Source organism: Capra hircus, chromosome 12 (assembly GCF_001704415.2).
Source record: "Capra hircus breed San Clemente chromosome 12, ASM170441v1, whole genome shotgun sequence".
Taxonomy (NCBI): Eukaryota; Metazoa; Chordata; class Mammalia; order Artiodactyla; family Bovidae; genus Capra; species Capra hircus.
The window spans coordinates 13,775,381-13,791,739 of NC_030819.1; the positions used below are offsets into that span (position 1 = coordinate 13,775,381).

The 16,359-nt window shown below is 39.5% G+C and overlaps 1 protein-coding gene across 1 annotated transcript in view; it reads left to right on the forward strand.

The window, feature by feature from the left end:
- LOC108637249 (multidrug resistance-associated protein 4-like) overlaps positions 1–16,046 on the forward strand; it is a 121,177-nt gene extending 105,131 nt beyond the window's left edge. The window contains 2 exon segments of the mRNA XM_018056291.1: positions 13,939–14,073; positions 15,921–16,046. Coding sequence (XP_017911780.1) covers positions 13,939–14,073; positions 15,921–16,022 — 237 coding nt within the window. The 3' untranslated portion in view covers positions 16,023–16,046.

A 16,359-nucleotide genomic window follows, 5' to 3' on the forward strand; every position in this document is an offset into this window, starting at 1 on the left:
TAGTGGCTGTACTAGTTTGCATTCCCACCAATAGTGTAGGAGGGTTCCCTTTTCTCCACACCCTCTCCAGCATTTATTGCTTGCAGATTTTTGGATCGCAGCCATTCTGACTGGTGTGAAGTGGTACCTCATTGTGGTTTTGATTTGCATTTCTCTAATAATGAGTGATGTTGAGCATCTTTTCATGTGTTTGTTAGCCATCCGTATGTCTTCTTTGGAGAAATGTCTATTTAGTTCTTTGGCCCATTTTTTGATTGGGTCGTTCATTTTTCTGGAATTGAGCTGCAGAAGTTGTTTGTATATTTTTGAGATTAGTTGTTTGTCAGTTGCTTCATTTGCTATTATTTTCTCCCATTCAGAAGGCTGTCTTTTCACCTTGCTTATATTTTCCTTTGTTGTGCAGAAGCTTTTAATTTTAATTAGATCCCATTTGTTTATTTTTGCTTTTATTTCCAGAATTCTGGGAGGTGGATCATAGAGGATCCTGCTGTGATTTATGTCTGAGAGTGTTTTGCCTATGTTCTCCTCTAGGAGTTTTATAGTTTCTGGTCTTACATTTAGACCTTTAATCCATTTTGAGTTTATTTTTGTGTGGGGTGTTAGAAAGTGATCTAGTTTCATTCTTTTACAAGTGGTTGACCAGTTTTCCCAGGACCACTTGTTAAAGAGATTGTCTTTACTCCATTGTATATTCTTGCCTCCTTTGTCAAAGATAAGGTGTCCATAGGTGTGTGGATTTATCTCTGGGCTTTCTATTTTGTTCCATTGATCTATATGTCTGTCTTTGTGCCAGTACCATACTGTCTTGATGACTGTGGCTTTGTAGTAGAGCCTGAAGTCAGGCAAGTTGATTCCTCCAGTTCCATTCTTCTTTCTCAAGATTGCTTTGGCTATTCGAGGTTTTTTGTATTTCCATACAAATCTTGAAATTATTTGTTCTAGTTCTGTGAAAAATGTGGCTGGTAGCTTGATAGGGATTGCATTGAATTTGTAAATTGCTTTGGGTAGTGTACTCATTTTCACTATATTGATTCTTCCGATCCATGAACATGGTATATTTCTCCATTTATTAGTGTCCTCTTTGATTTCTTTCATCAGTGTTTTATAGTTTTCTATATATAGGTCTTTAGTTTCTTTAGGTAGATATATTCCTAAGTATTTTATTCTTTTCGTTGCAATGGTGAATGGAATTGTTTCCTTAATTTCTTTTTCTACGTTCTCATTATTCGTGTATAGGAATGCAAGGGATTTCTGTGTGTTGATTTTATATCCTGCAACTTTACTATATTCATTGATGAGCTCTAGTAATTTTCTGGTGGAGTCTTTAGGGTTTTCCATGTAGAGGATCATGTCATCTGCAAACAGTGAGAGTTTTACTTCTTCTTTTCCAATTTGGATTCCTTTTATTTCTTTTTCTGCTCTGATTGCTGTGGCCAAAACTTCCAGAACTATGTTGAATAGTAGCGGTGAAAGTGGACACCCTTGTTTTGTTCCTGACTTTAGGGGAAATGCTTTCAGTTTTTCACCATTGAGGATAATGTTTGCTGTGGTTTTGTCATATATAGCTTTTATTATGTTGAGGTATGTTCCTTCTATTCCTGCTTTCTGGAGAGTTTTTATCATAAATGGATGTTGAATTTTGTCAAAGGCCTTCTCTGCATCTATTGAGATAATCATATGGTTTTTATTTTTCAATTTGTTAATGTGGTGAATTACATTGATTGATTTGCGGATATTGAAGAATCCTTGCATCCCTGGGATAAAGCCCACTTGGTCATGGTGTATGATCTTTTTAATGTGTTGTTGGATTCTGATTGCTAGAATTTTGTTGAGGATTTTTGCATCTATGTTCATCAGTGATATTGGCCTGTAGTTTTCCTTTTTTGTGACATCTTTGTCAGGTTTTGGTATTAGGGTGATGGTGGCCTCATAGAATGAGTTTGGAAGTTTACCTTCCTCTGCAATTTTCTGGAAGAGTTTGAGGAGGATAGGTGTTAGCTCTTCTCGAAATTTTTGGTAGAATTCAGCTGTGAAGCCGTCTGGACCTGGGCTTTTGTTTGCTGGAAGATTTCTGATTACCATTTCAATTTCTGTGCTTGTGATGGGTCTGTTAAGATTTTCTATTTCTTCCTGGTTCAGTTTTGGAAAATTGTACTTTTCTAAGAATTTGTCCATTTCTTCCACGTTGTCCATTTTATTGGCATACAACTGCTGATAGTAGTCTCTTATGATCCTTTGTATTTCTGTGTTGTCTGTTGTGATCTCTCCATTTTCATTTCTAATTTTATTGATTTGATTTTTCTCTCTTTGCTTCTTGATGAGTCTGGCTAATGGTTTGTCAATTTTATTTATCCTTTCAAAGAACCAGCTTTTGGCTTTGTTGATTTTTGCTATGGTCTCTTTTGTTTCTTTTGCATTTATTTCTGCCCTAATTTTTAAGATTTCTTTCCTTCTACTAACTCTGGGGTTCTCCAACTCTTCCTTTTCTAGTTGCTTTAGTTGCAGAGTTAGGTTATTTATTTGACTTTTTTCTTGTTTCTTGAGGTATGCCTGTATTGCTATGAACTTTCCTCTTAGCACTGCTTTTATAGTGTCCCACAGGTTTTGGGTTGTTGTGTTTTCATTTTCATTAGTTTCTATGCATATTTTGATTTCTTTTTTGATTTCTTCTGTGATTTGTTGGTTATTCAGAAGTGTGTTGTTCAACCTCCATATGTTGGAATTTTTAATAGTTTTTCTCCTGTAATTGAGATCTAATCTTAATGCATTATGGTCAGAAAAGATGCTTGGAATGATTTTGATTTTTTTGAATTTATCAAGTTTAGATTTATGGCCCAGGATGTGATCTATCCTGGAGAAGGTTCCATGAGCACTTGAAAAAAAAGTGAAATTCATTGTTTTGGGGTGAAATGTCCTATAGATATCAATTAGGTCTAACTGATCTAATGTATCATTTAAAGTTTGCGTTTCTTTGTTAATTTTCTGTTTAGTTGATCTGTCCATAGGTGTGAGTGGGGTATTAAAGTCTCCCACTATTATTGTGTTATTGTTGATTTCCCCTTTCATACTTGTTAGCATTTGTCTTACATATTGCGAGGCTCCTATATTGGGGGCATATATATTTATAATTGTTATATCTTCTTCTTGGATTGATCCTTTGATCATTATGTAGTGGCCTTCTTTGTCTCTTTTCACAGCCTTTGTTTTAAAGTCTATTTTATCGGATATGAGTATTGCCACTCCTGCTTTCTTTTGGTCTCTATTTGTGTGGTATATCTTTTTCCAGCCCTTCACTTTCAGTCTGTATGTGTCCCTTGTTTTGAGGTGGGTCTCTTGTAAGCAGCATATAGAGGGGTCTTGTTTTTGTATCCATTCGGCCAGTCTTTGTCTTTTGGTTGGGGCGTTCAACCCATTTATGTTTAAGGTAATTATTGATAAGTGTGATCCCGTTACCATTTACTTTATTGTTTTGGGTTCGAGTTTATACACCCTTTTCGTGTTTCCTGTCTAGAGAATATCCTTTAGAATTTGTTGGAGAGCTGGTTTGGTGGTGCTGAATTCTCTCAGCTTTTGCTTGTCTGTAAAGCTTTTTATTTCTCCTTCATATTTGAATGAGATCCTTGCTGGGTACAGTATTCTGGGCTGTAGGTTATTGTCTTTCATTACTTTAAGTATGTCTTGCCATTCCCTCCTGGCCTGAAGAGTTTCTATTGAAAGATCAGCTGTTATCCTTATGGGAATCCCCTTGAGTGTTATTTGTTGTTTTTCCCTTGCTGCTTTTAATATTTGTTCTTTGTGTTTGATCTTTGTTAATTTGATTAATATGTGTCTTGGGGTGTTTTGCCTTGGGTTTATCCTATTTGGAACTCTCTGTGTTTCTTGGACTTGGGTGATTATTTCCTTCCCCATTTTAGGGAAGTTTTCAACTATTATCTCCTCAAGGATTTTCTCATGATCTTTCTTTCTGTCTTCTTCTTCTGGGACTCCTATAATTCGAATGTTGGAGCGTTTCATATTGTCCTGGAGGTCTCTGAGATTGTCCTCATTTCTTTTAATTCATTGTTCTTGTTTCCTCTCTGATTCATTTATTTCTACCATTCTATCTTCTATTTCACTAATCCTATCTTCTGCCTCCGTTATTCTACTAATTGTTGCCTCCAGAGTGTTTCTGATCTCATTTATTGCATTATTCATTATATTTTGACTCTTTTTTATTTCTTCTAGGTCCTTGTTAAACCTTTCTTGCATCTTCTCAATCCTTGTCTCTAGGCTATTTATCTGTGATTCCATTTTGATTTCAAGATTTTGGATCATTTTCACTATCAATATTCGGAATTCCTTCTCCGGTAGATTCCCTACTTCTTCCACTTTTGTTTGGTTTGGTGGGCAACTCTCCTGTTCCTTTACCTGCTGTGTATTCCTCTGTCTCTTCATCTTGATTATATTGCTGCATTTGGGGTGGCCTTTTTATATTCTGGGAATTTGTGGAGTTCTCTTTATTATGGAGCTTCCTCACTTTGGGTGGGGTTCTATCAGTGGCTTGTCAAGGTTTCCTGGTTAGGGAGGCTTGTGTTGGAGTTTTGGTGGGTGGAGCTGGGTTTCTTCTCTCTGGAGTGCAATGGAGTGACCCGTAATGGGTTACGAGACATCAAAGGTTTTGGGATAATTTTGAGCTGCCTGTATATTGAAGCTCAGGGGAGTGTTCCTGTGTTGCTGGAGAATTTGCGTGGTATGTCTTGTTTTGGAATTTGTTGGCCCTTGGGTGGAACTTGGTTTCGGTGTAGGTATGAAGGCATTAGATGGGCTCCTATTGCTTAATGTTCCCTGAATTCAAGACTTCTCTAATGTTTTCAGGCTTTGGATTTAAGCTTCCTGCTTCTGGTTTTCAGTTTTATTTTTACAGTAGCCTCTAGACTTCTCCATCTATACAGCACCGATGATAAAACATCTAGGTTAAAGATGAAAAGTTTCTCCACATTGAGGGACACTCAGAGAGGTTCACTGAGTTATAAGGAGAAGAGAAGATGGAGGGGGTAGTTAGAGGTAACTGGAATGAGATGCGGTGAGATCAAAAGAGAAGAGAGCAAGCTAGCCAGTAGTCGCTTCCTTATGTGCACTCTATAGCCTGGACCGCTCAGAGGTATTTACAGAGTTATACGGGGAAGAGGAGAGGGAGGAAGTAGACAAAGGTGACCAGGAGGATCAGAGAGAGGAATGAGTAGGAGCGAGACAAATCCTGCCAGTAACCTGTTCCTTAGGTGTTCTCCACCGTCTGGAACACACAGAGATTCACAGAGTTGGATAGAGGAGAGATGGGGGAGAAAAGAGACAGAGGCCACCTGGTGGAGAAAAAGGAGAGTCCAGAGGAGGAGAGAGTGGTCAAGCCAGTAATCTCGCTCTCAGGTAAACTGGGATAGTGAAGTTTGGGTTTTTAAATGTACAAAATTGACCACAAAAACCTAAGAGCAAAGATTAAAAATCTAGAGTAGAGGTTGGATTTTCAAAGATACAATATTAGAGAGAAGCAGAAGGAAAAAGGAAGAAAGAAAGAAAAAAAAAAGAAAAAGAATTATTAAAAAACAAACAAACAAACAAACAATCAAAAAAAAAAAAAAGCCATCAACAACCATCCAAAGACTGTATATGGTGTTTGCCTTAAAAAAAAAAAAAAGTCTTTTTAAAAAACAAACAAACAAAATATAGTAATAATAGGTTATAGAAATAAAAATTAGAGGAGAAATAGAAGACTTAACAATTAAAAAAAAGTTAGAAAAAAAAAAAAGGAATGATTTTATAAATATTAAAAATATCTGGCCCTTTCTGGTGTAATGGGCCGTGTGGGATCACTTCCAAGGTGGTTCCCTCTGTTTAACTTCTTCTGTTTGCTGGCTTTTTAGGCTCACAGTTGCGCTGTGGGGAGGGGGACTGCTGCTAACAAATAGCACTGTCGTGTGCACGCAGTATCTCTGCCCGGCTTGACCTGTCCTTTTTCGCGGCGCACAAACCGCTCCGGCTCTAAGATGCTCAGCCGGGAACCGTCTGGGGCCGGCCCTGGGCTGCGTGCACTTCCCCGGTCCAAGCCGCTCAGGTTCGGCGCTCAGGCAGCCCTCAGAGGCACAGATTCGGCTGGAACTGCGCTTTGTGCCCTTCCCAGGTCCGAGTAGCTCAGGAGTTTGGCGAGCGCGATCGCCGCGGCTTGTCACCTTTTCTGCCGCTGCTGCTCAGCTTTCTGGGCGGGCCGCTGGCGCACCCCGTGCGGTAGATTGTGACTGTCCAGCACCCCCAGAAGTCTTAGCAAAGGAGCTTGCTTGCAGTTAGGTAAGTAAAGTCTCTCCGAGTTTGCAATTGCCCCTTTCCAGTCCTTACGGCTCTGGCTGCCTGTCCCCGGCGGGGGATGGTCTGCAGCCGGCTTTTCCCGTTCTGTCCTTTGTTCTGTGCTCGGTCCTGGCGGTGTCTTATGTTCGAGCTTTTCGCGTGGTAGCTATCCCACAGTCTGGTTTGCTAGCCCAAGTTAGATCGTTCTGGTTGCGCGTTGGGCGTTCCTGCCCGATTCTTACAAAGCTCTGCAGCCCGCGCCTCCCGCGCGTCCCTGCCCTGCCCCCACTTCCCAGTGGCGGATGCAGGCGTCTGTGCTGCTTTTCCGCTGGGGGAGTTACTGTTGGGCTTGTAATCTGTTGGTTTTAATTATTTATCTATTTTTCCTTCCTGTTATATTGCCCTCTGTGTTTCCAAGGCTCGCCACAGACTCGGCAGGGAGAGTGTTTCCTGGTGTTTGGAAACCTCTCTTCTTAAAATTCCCTTCCCGGGACGGAGCTCCCTCCCCACCTCCTTTGTCTCCTTTTTTGTCTTTTATATTTTTTCCTACCTGTTTTTGAAGACAATGATCTGCTTTTCTGGTTGCCTGATGTCCTCTGCCAGCCTATAGAAGTTGTTTTGTGAAGTTTGCTCGGCGTTGAAATGTTCTTTTGAGGAATTCGTGAGGGAGAAAGTGGTCTTCCCGTCCTATTCCTCCGCCATCTTTCCCTCCCCTCTCAAGATCTTTTTTATATAGTTCTTCTGTGTAATCTTGCCACCTCTTCTTAATATCTTCTGCTTCTGTTAGGTCCATACCATTTTTGCCCTTTATTGTGCCCATCTTTGCATGAAATGTTTCCTTGTTATCTCTGATTTTCTTGAAGAGATCTCTAGTCTTTCCCATTCTATTATTTTCCTCTATTTCTTTGTATTGATCACCAAGGAAGGCTTTCTTATCTCTCCTAGCAATTTTTTGGACCTCTGCATTCAGATGGGTATATCTTTCCCTTTCTCCTTTGCCTTTTGCTTATCTTATCTCAGCTGTTTGAATTAGTTTTCTTTACTCTAAGTAAACTGAGCAAAAGACTTGTTGGGAAACAACTGACTCAGTTAATAACTTCATTTTTGTGTTGACTTTTCAAAGGAATTTATTCTGCTTTAGTTCATTAAGTACCAATAATGTTTCAGAATTCTATTTTATAAAGATGATCTCTCAATTTTAATTTTATTAAACATTATGGAGTCATAGGGACAGCTAATTTAATCTTCTTTATTGCCTCCAAAACAGTGGAGCAAGACAGATAAATTAGAAATCCTCTTTCTCCTAATACCCACCACTGTCTCTGCCTTAAAAGGTAGGTTCTTCCTGTCGTTTTTAGAATTCACTTGGTGCTTGGGACCTGTTTTCTCTTCAGCCAAGAGCACAGTTGTCCCCTCACATCTCTGCACACTCCAGTCTTCATATCACCTGCATTCTCCCTAGAAGAATGAGCAGAGGAGGCAGATGAAAATCTGCACTTGCTGTAACAGTGTTGTTGTCTCTGTTTTACATTTTCACTGTGTAATTATTCTTTGGAAATGAATGACGAAGGACCAAAACCAGGAATAGGAATCTCGAATTCCACCTCTTCTATTTGTAAACAATCTTATGCATATTCTTTGCCTCTTTTCCTCAGCTCAAACCTCTACTAAGTACTTTTCCCACAGAAATCAAATCCAGAAACTAATGCAATATACCCACCTGAAAAACACAAAAACAACTCAAACCTAACTAGAGTTTTACTTAAATTCTGTTTTTTACCTTCATGGAATTTTTCTTTCATAAGCCTACATGGATACAGTTAGAACATTTCAGAAGAGAAATCTCCTTCAAAAACATGCCAAAAGCTTTCATTTAAGTTTTCAGAAGAAAAATAACTAATATGGAAGTAGAGAGCACAATAGGGCTTCCCTCATAGCTCAGTCAGTAAAGAATCTGCCTGCAATGAAGGAGAACCAGGTTCGATTCCTGGGTTGAGAAGATCCCCTGGAGAAGGAAATGGCAATCCATTCCAGTATTCTTGCCTGGAAAATCCCATGGACAGAGGAGCCTGGCGGGCTACAGTCCATGGGGTCACAAGAGTCAGACACAACTTAAACGACTAAACCACCACCAGAGAGCACACTAAGGGAAAAGAGATACTTTATGAAGGAGGTGCTTATACGGAAAAGCAGCAGATTTGGGAGAGCAATGATGACCATGACCCAGCACTCATCATTCCATGGGCAAGAAGAACGATTTATTATTTCAGGACCTAAGATAAAATTTAGACTGTCCAGTCCCTGAGAAAATCACAAGGACCCTTTTTATGAGAGACCCAACTTCCAAGGCTGGACAACTCTCCCTGTGTCACCTGGCAGCCAAAATCAAGGTCTAATACTCAGATCTTCACCTCCCTATTCTATTTGTCCCTAATGGGATCTCCCTTTAATGTTTGTCACCATGTTGAAAACTATTCCTGGCATGTTTTCCTACTGCTACTGCTAAGTCACTTCAGTCGTGTCCGACTCTGTGCAACCCCATAGACAGCAGCCCATGAGGCTCCCCCGTCCCTGGGATTCTCCAGGCAAGAACACTGGAGTGGGTTGCCATTTCCTTCTCCAATGCATGAAAGTGAAAAGTGAAAGTGAAGTCGCTCAGTCGAGTCCAACTCTTAGCGACCGCATGGAGTGTGGCCCACCAGGTTCCTCTGTACACAGGATTTTCCAGGCAAGAGTGCTGGAGTAGGGTGCCATTGCCTTCTCCCTTTTATTTTTCTTACTAGGCTTTTCTTCCACCCTCTCCTGCCGCCACTTTTCCTTGCGGCCACTCCATTGCAAATTGTATTACCTTGCAGTGGCTCCGTTTACTCTTTATGTGTAGGACAGCTCCCTGGAATATCTGTGGCTGCACCGCACTCCTGCTCCTCCCAACTCCCCCTCCTCTCTCTCTCTCTTTTCTTCTTTATCTTTTCCAGTATTTGACATAAACGAGTTTGAAGCCTTCATCTGCCACCATGGTTTGACCCTCCCTCATTTTCCCTCTCACTCTCCATCCTGTCCATCAACCTGAAGCATGTGGTTCTCCAGGTCCACATCCCTCATCCTGTCATCCCTGTATCCCTTGCCTTAGCTGTTCCCCATGACAGCTGGACTCATCCTCCCCTTGATCTCACCCTGTAGTCTTGACAAACCACACCATTGGGCATTCACCCAGTCACGCCCTGAATTTAGTTTCATTTGTATTGAACTTTCAACCTACTCTGTGCCTATTGCTTATCATGTACAGTGCCAGGGCCCTGACATGCAACAGCAAACAAGGAAAGCTACATAACCCTGCCCTTAAGGAGCTGCCAGGCTCATCTCCAGTCCACTTGGCCCATGACAGTCCATGTGTCTGGAAAGACCACTGTCCACCCACCCCTGTTTCTGCATGTTCATGCCTGTCCTTTCTTCAAGGTCTAGTTCATTGCCCTCTCTCCTCCTTGAAGCTCATCCTCAGAACCTCCGACCAGAAGTCCTCTCTTCTGTTACTAAACCCTTGTTGTTGCTTTTTTTCCTGCTTGATAGACATTTGAAATTTTCTTCTTTCTCTCTCTTCTCAGTACAAGCTCCCCAGGGTCAGGGTCTGTGGCTTATATGTGATTTCATCTTCCACAGCATCTAGCAAAGTGCCATCAGTGCACTCAAATGAGCAATAAATGTTTGCAGAATCAATTCAGAAATTAATGAAAATTTACTTAAGTGTTCCTCAAATGTGTTTTGGCTATGTGTTACTCCTGTTTGTAAGCATGAAATATAGTTGATTTACAACATTTTGTTATTTTCAGATGTATACCAAACTGATTCTCCTAAATATGTATATTTTTTTCATAATATTTTGAGTGATAGACAATTACAGGATATTGGATATAGTTACCTGTGTTATACATTAAACCTATTTGCTTATTGTTTCATTTATGGTAGTTTGTTTCTGTTGATCCCATAGTCTTGATTTATTTGCCCTCTCCTTTCCTCTTTGTTTTTTTTTTTGTTTGTTTTGTTTTTGTTTTTTTGAAAAATCAAAATTTGCATTTGAAAATCTCTTCTTCTTCTTTTTTTTTTTAGTTTTTTATTTTTTAAATTTTAAAATCTTTAATTCTTACATGCGTTCCCAAACTCCTTTCCTCTTTGGTAACTGAGTTTGTTTTCTGTATCTGTGAGTCTGTTTCTCTTTTATACGTTGGTTTGTTGTATCATGTTTAGGTTCCACATACAAATGATATCATATTTGTCTTTCTCTGTCTGATTTACTTCACTAATTTGATTCTCTAGGTTCACCCATGTTGGTGCGAATGACAATATTTCATCATTTATTATGGTCTGAGTAATATGCTACTGTGCATAAGTGTGTGTGTGTGTGTGTGTGCATGTGCGTGTGTGTATCAGATTTTCTTAAACCAATCATCTGTTGATGGGCACTTAGGTTGTTTCCATATTTTGGCTATTTTAAGTATTGATGCTATGAACGCTGTTGTATGTATCTTTTTGAATTAGGGTTTTTGTCTTTTCTAGATACATGCCCAGTACTGACATTGTTAGATCATATGGTAGCTGTATTTTCAGTTTTTTTTTTTTTTTCAGAAATTTCCACACTGTTTTTTTCCCATTGTGGCTGCACCAAGTTAATATTCCCACCAACAGTGTAGGAGGTGCATCCTTTCCTCCACACCCTCTCCAGCGTTTGTTCTGTGTAGACTCTAATGATGGCCATTCTGACCCATATGAGTGATACCAAATTATGATTTTGAGTAACATTTCTCTGATAAATAGTGATGTGGAGCACCTTTTCATGTGCTTGTTGGTCTTCTGTGTGTGTTCTTTGGAGAAGTGTCTATTTAGGTCTTCTGTCCGTTTTTGGTTGTTTTTTTTGATATTGAGTTATGTGAGTTGTTTGTGTATTTTAGATATTAAACCCCTGTCGGTTGCATCCTTTGATTTTATCCCATTCATTTGGGGTTGTCTTTTCATTTTGTTGGTGTTGTTCTTTGCTGTTCAAAAGCTTTTGAGTTTGATTAGGTCCTATTTGTTTACTTTTGCTTTTTTTCTTTTGCTTTGGGAGACTGATCGAAGAAAACGTTGTGATTCATGTCAAAGAGTGTTAATAAATATATATTAGAAAAAATTTTTTAAAAAAGAATGTTCTGTGTTTTCCTCTAGTTTTATAATATCCAGTCTTATATTAGGTCTTTAAACCATTTTGAGTTTATTTTGTATATGGATTATTTTGTATGGTTGTATATATACAAAAAAAAAAATAGTGTGTTCTAATTTCATTTATTTCGATGTAGGTGTCCTGCTTTCCCAGTACTATTTGCCAATGAGACTGTCTTCTCCACTGTATACTCTTGAGTACTCTTTCATAGATTAATTGACCATAGGCGTTTGGAGACCTGTGTTTTAAAATTGTACTTTTTCTTCCTTGACATCAGAATGAGTAGTTATGTTCTGTCATGTTATACTTAAGTAAAATTGTACATTCAGAGCATCTCAATTGGCCAAGTTACAGAAGATATAAATTATTATGTGGATGTGACAGATTCTATAATTCTTGGGCTCTTTTGAGAAAGCTGCCCTTAGCAAACATCCACAGGAGTGAACAAAAGGTCAACAGGAAAATGGACTTTATGAGACTTAATAAATATTTCTAATTAAATGCAAAGAATGGAATTAACTGTAATACCTCTTTAAAATTAAAAATTACTGTAATGTGGAAAAACAACCTGTGTCTTGTTTAGAGTTTCAGCATACTCTCTTAACATACATTTACTCTAAATGAAGAATGAAGTATTACTTAACATCAGAACAGTTATTTATTTATTTATTATTATTATTTTTTAATTTTTATTTTTACTTTACTTTGCTTTACAATACTGTATTGGTTTTGCCATACGTTGACATGAATCAGAACAGTTTTTATAGTTATATCATTTGAGCAAATTGTTTCAGACACTGCCTCCCCTCCCCACCAAAAATCATTAACCAAAGTCACTAATAAGTAGAAAGGGAAAATTGAGCCCCTTCCTCTTTCGATTTCCGATTAGCAGACCTATTGCACTTAGTCACTCAGTCGTGTCTGTGTCTGACTCTTTGAGATTCCACGGCCTGTAGCTGGCCCGGCTCCTCTGTCCGTGGGATTCTCCAGGCAAGGATACTGAAGTGGAGTGCCGTGCCCTCTTCCAGGGGATCTTCCCAACCCAGGGATCAAACCCTGGTCTCCTACATTTCAGGTGGATTCTTTACTGTCTGAGCCACCAGGGAAGCCCAAGAACACTGGAGTGGGTAGCCTGTCCCTTCTCCATGGGAACTTCCCCAACCAGGAATTGAACCAGGGTCTCCTGCATTGCAGGTGGATTCTTACCATCTGAGCTACCCGGGAAACCCAGCAGACCTCTTAATAAACATTAAAAGGGGACTTAGCAGCAGCAGCAAGGAAGGCATTTAGAAAGAAAGAAAAAGGAGCAGTGAAAGATAATTTGTGAAAACAGGTTCAGGTCCTATGCAGTTCAGATTGAGCTGCCTCCATGTGTTGTGTGGTCCATGATCACTAGAATTACAAGCTCAATTTCTTAATTGCTTCTTTGATCTTATCAAAGGAGAAAATTGGATTTCTAGTGTGTGTGTGTGTGGGTGTGTGTGTGTGTGTGTGTGTGTGTGTAGAGCAATTCTACTAAAGCTGCTATGTAGCAGCTCCATTTGCCAGCCTTTCACTCTCAGAATAATAAACTACAACCACAGCAAACTTTAAGAAACATGTTAACCTCTCAGATAAAGGATTCTGCCCCTCTTAGCAGCTGACAGTAATCCAGAACCCTAAAGAAATTCCAGAAGCATCTCCTTCTTTCCCAAATACTGCTCAGATTCTGTCAAACCAACTTGATAGTTTGCTGTCAGGCCCCTGCCATCTGGTTTGTCTGATATCAACCTGCTTTTTAGATAAGTTGACTTCCATTTTCTTGAATCAAGGTATTTGCCAACTCTGTATATCTGTATAGATATCCCTGAAAGCTCAGAGTCTCAGAGCTAAAAGCACTAACTAATGATAACAACCCCAGCTGCCCTGGGCAAAATATAAGATGCTACATACTGCTGAGTGTCAGTAATCATACTGTAAAACTTCCATTTTCTTCCTTTCCTATAGCCTTATAATAATAAAAGATTAGGTTAGACCTTTGTCTGCCTAGTAAAACAGGGGAATCAAACCATTTAAACACCAGCCAGACCTACCACCCAAATAGATTCTCCCTGTTCTCTCTGTCCTGCCTGTTTCTGAAATATTGTCCAAGTTATAATATCACTGTGAAACATTTGGTGCTCATGATAAAGAACCCATGTGCCATTGTAAGAGACTCATAAGAAACATGGGTTCAATCCCTGGGTTGGAAAGATCCCTTGAAGATGGAAATGGCAATTTACTCTTTATTCTAGCCTGGAGAATCCCATTGACAGAGGAGCCTGACGGGCTACAGTCCATAGGGTTACAAAGAGTCGGACACAACTGAAGTGACTTAACACACACACACACACATACACAATATGTTACTGTGAAACACTGGTGCTAATTGGTTTTTTTCTGCTGATTAACAGGTTTTGGATTCAGGGAGACTGAAAGAGTACACTCGGCCATATGGTTTGCTACAAAATACAGATAGCCTGTTTTACAAGATGGTGCAGAAACTGGGCAAGGCAGAGGCCTCTGCCCTCACTGAAAGGGCAAAACAGGTGAGCCGGCTGCAGGGTGTTGTAGTCTGTCTCCTGGTTCACTCTTCAGAATCTCCACCAGGGGTCTCGGTGCCCTTTTCAATCATAAACCTCCAGAGACTAAGCTTCATGACTGGGTCTTAACAACATGTGGTAGGTTGAAAGCAGGTCTGCTGAGAATCTGCAGCAGTGGTAGGGGTGGGGTTTAGGGTGAGTGTGCACTTCTGTGCACACACACCTGTGCCTAAGAGACAGATTTTGGATAGGACTCACCACACACTAGGACCCTAGGTTCAGATTCCCTTAGAGCACAGAACACTTTCATTTTGCAGACCCTTTGTGTTTCATTCTGATTGGTCCTCAGCACATTTGTGATGCAAGTGTGTCCAGAAACATCCGTGAAATTTGAGAGTTTAAGGGAAAAAATTCTGGAATATCTTGAGACTAGGAAGATTTACCAGGAAAAGGTATAAGTTGCTTCTGTTTCTAACCTGTAAAGAAAACTCCTACATGTTACTGTCACTTAATCCCTAATTCTTGGTTGTTTGGAATTTTATTCAATTACCCTGTCCTTGCCCATGCTCCCTCTAACTTCTAGAAGAAGGTATATTGTCATCAGGAAATATCAGGAATTCACAATACCTTAGCACTGTACTCTGAATGGTGCTTGAAGATGAGGTGGGTGAAAGCACTAAGCGCTGTACATGGTGTGAGGAAGGCCCTTGATGAGTGACCTTTCTAATAAATGAGAAATGATAGTATCTTGGACAGATGTGACAACTGAGGTCTAGTTTAAGGGACTTACCCATCGTCATGCAGCCACCTGTAATTCATTCTGGAACAAGGTGGGATTGACACTGATGGGAAGATAGGTGGAGGGAGGGAAGGTGTGGTGTTCTTGCTGCCTGAGATGCATGGTTTGGGGTGGGATGAGGCCTCAGGCTGTATGTGGTGAGGCTTCCGCCATGAAAATTTATGTCTGGGCAGTAAATTATGGATGCATTTTACCTTCTTCATACTTTTCTGCATTTCCCAGATTTTTACTTGTTTTAAGTAGAATAAAATTGTGTAATATTTAAAATATCTGTTAAAGTAAACATGCCCCAGTATCTAACAGTATTTCTGTATGAAAAATGTATCTAAAATGTGGCCTAAATTCCCTCTGTCATTGTTTCATCTCAATCCTCCTTAGAAATGAGGAAATGGACAGCAGTACCTTCCACTCTTCATAAGGTACAAGATAGCTTTTTGTAAGTACTATATTGAATGCAAATGTTGAGAAGCTGAACATGGAGCTCTGTATTTTTTGTACCTAAAATTCACAGACTGCTTTCATCTACTACAGTGTCTCCCAGTCAGAATTTCCCTCCTGAGATCTGATAGTCATTTGTGATTTCCCATATAACCTAGTTACAAAGCAGCAAGGACTCTTAAAACCCTTTTGTTCTTTAGAACTTAGGCATTACACATTTTGATGTGTCCCCACCTATGTGTCAAAGTGTTCATTTAAAAACTACATTATCCTTATGTATGATCGAGTCATTGAATAATGAGAAATTGATCTCTAGGTTTTGAGTTAGTAAAATGATTTTACTTATCAATTTACTCTAGTCTTAAAAACATATTTGTGAATAAGAATGATCAGAACTCAAGTATATCTACAGGTGGTTTGACATTATGTCCAGCCCCAGTGAAGGTTTTAATGGGGCTTCCTCCTCCATAGAATAAATACACCCCTGGTTTTTCCTACTGTGCTTCTAGTAGTGATATGATTTGCTTCACATGAAGCAGTGGACCTAAGAATGTGTTGCTTTAGGAGAAGGACTTTAAAACTCATAAACATGTGGTTTTTGTCTCCCCTCCCTCAGGTGCGCTCTGAAAGGAAATAACCAGATATCACTCACAGTGACCATGTGATTATGAATATTATGAATGGCCAATGGACAACTCTCAGCCTTCACAACTTTTGAGTCAACTCTGTGATTCTACCATGAGTTCATGTCTATTCCCAAGGCATTGTTCCAATTGATTTCTGCACTGTGTAAATTATGTTGTTCTTTTTTTACACCAGCAACAGATATTGACATATTATAAGATATTAATCTATAATTTTTCTCCAACTTCACTCAATGATTTCAAGCTCTTGCAAAAGGATTTATTGTATTTATTTATGAGTTATATTATTTTATTTTTTATCCAGATCAGAGGTGCAGGCCACCAATAAAAGGTGTCTCCCAGGTTTTGTGTCTGGAGAGATTCTGGAGCCAAACTTATTTTATAAGATTTGAGACAAAGTTCTCACAACTG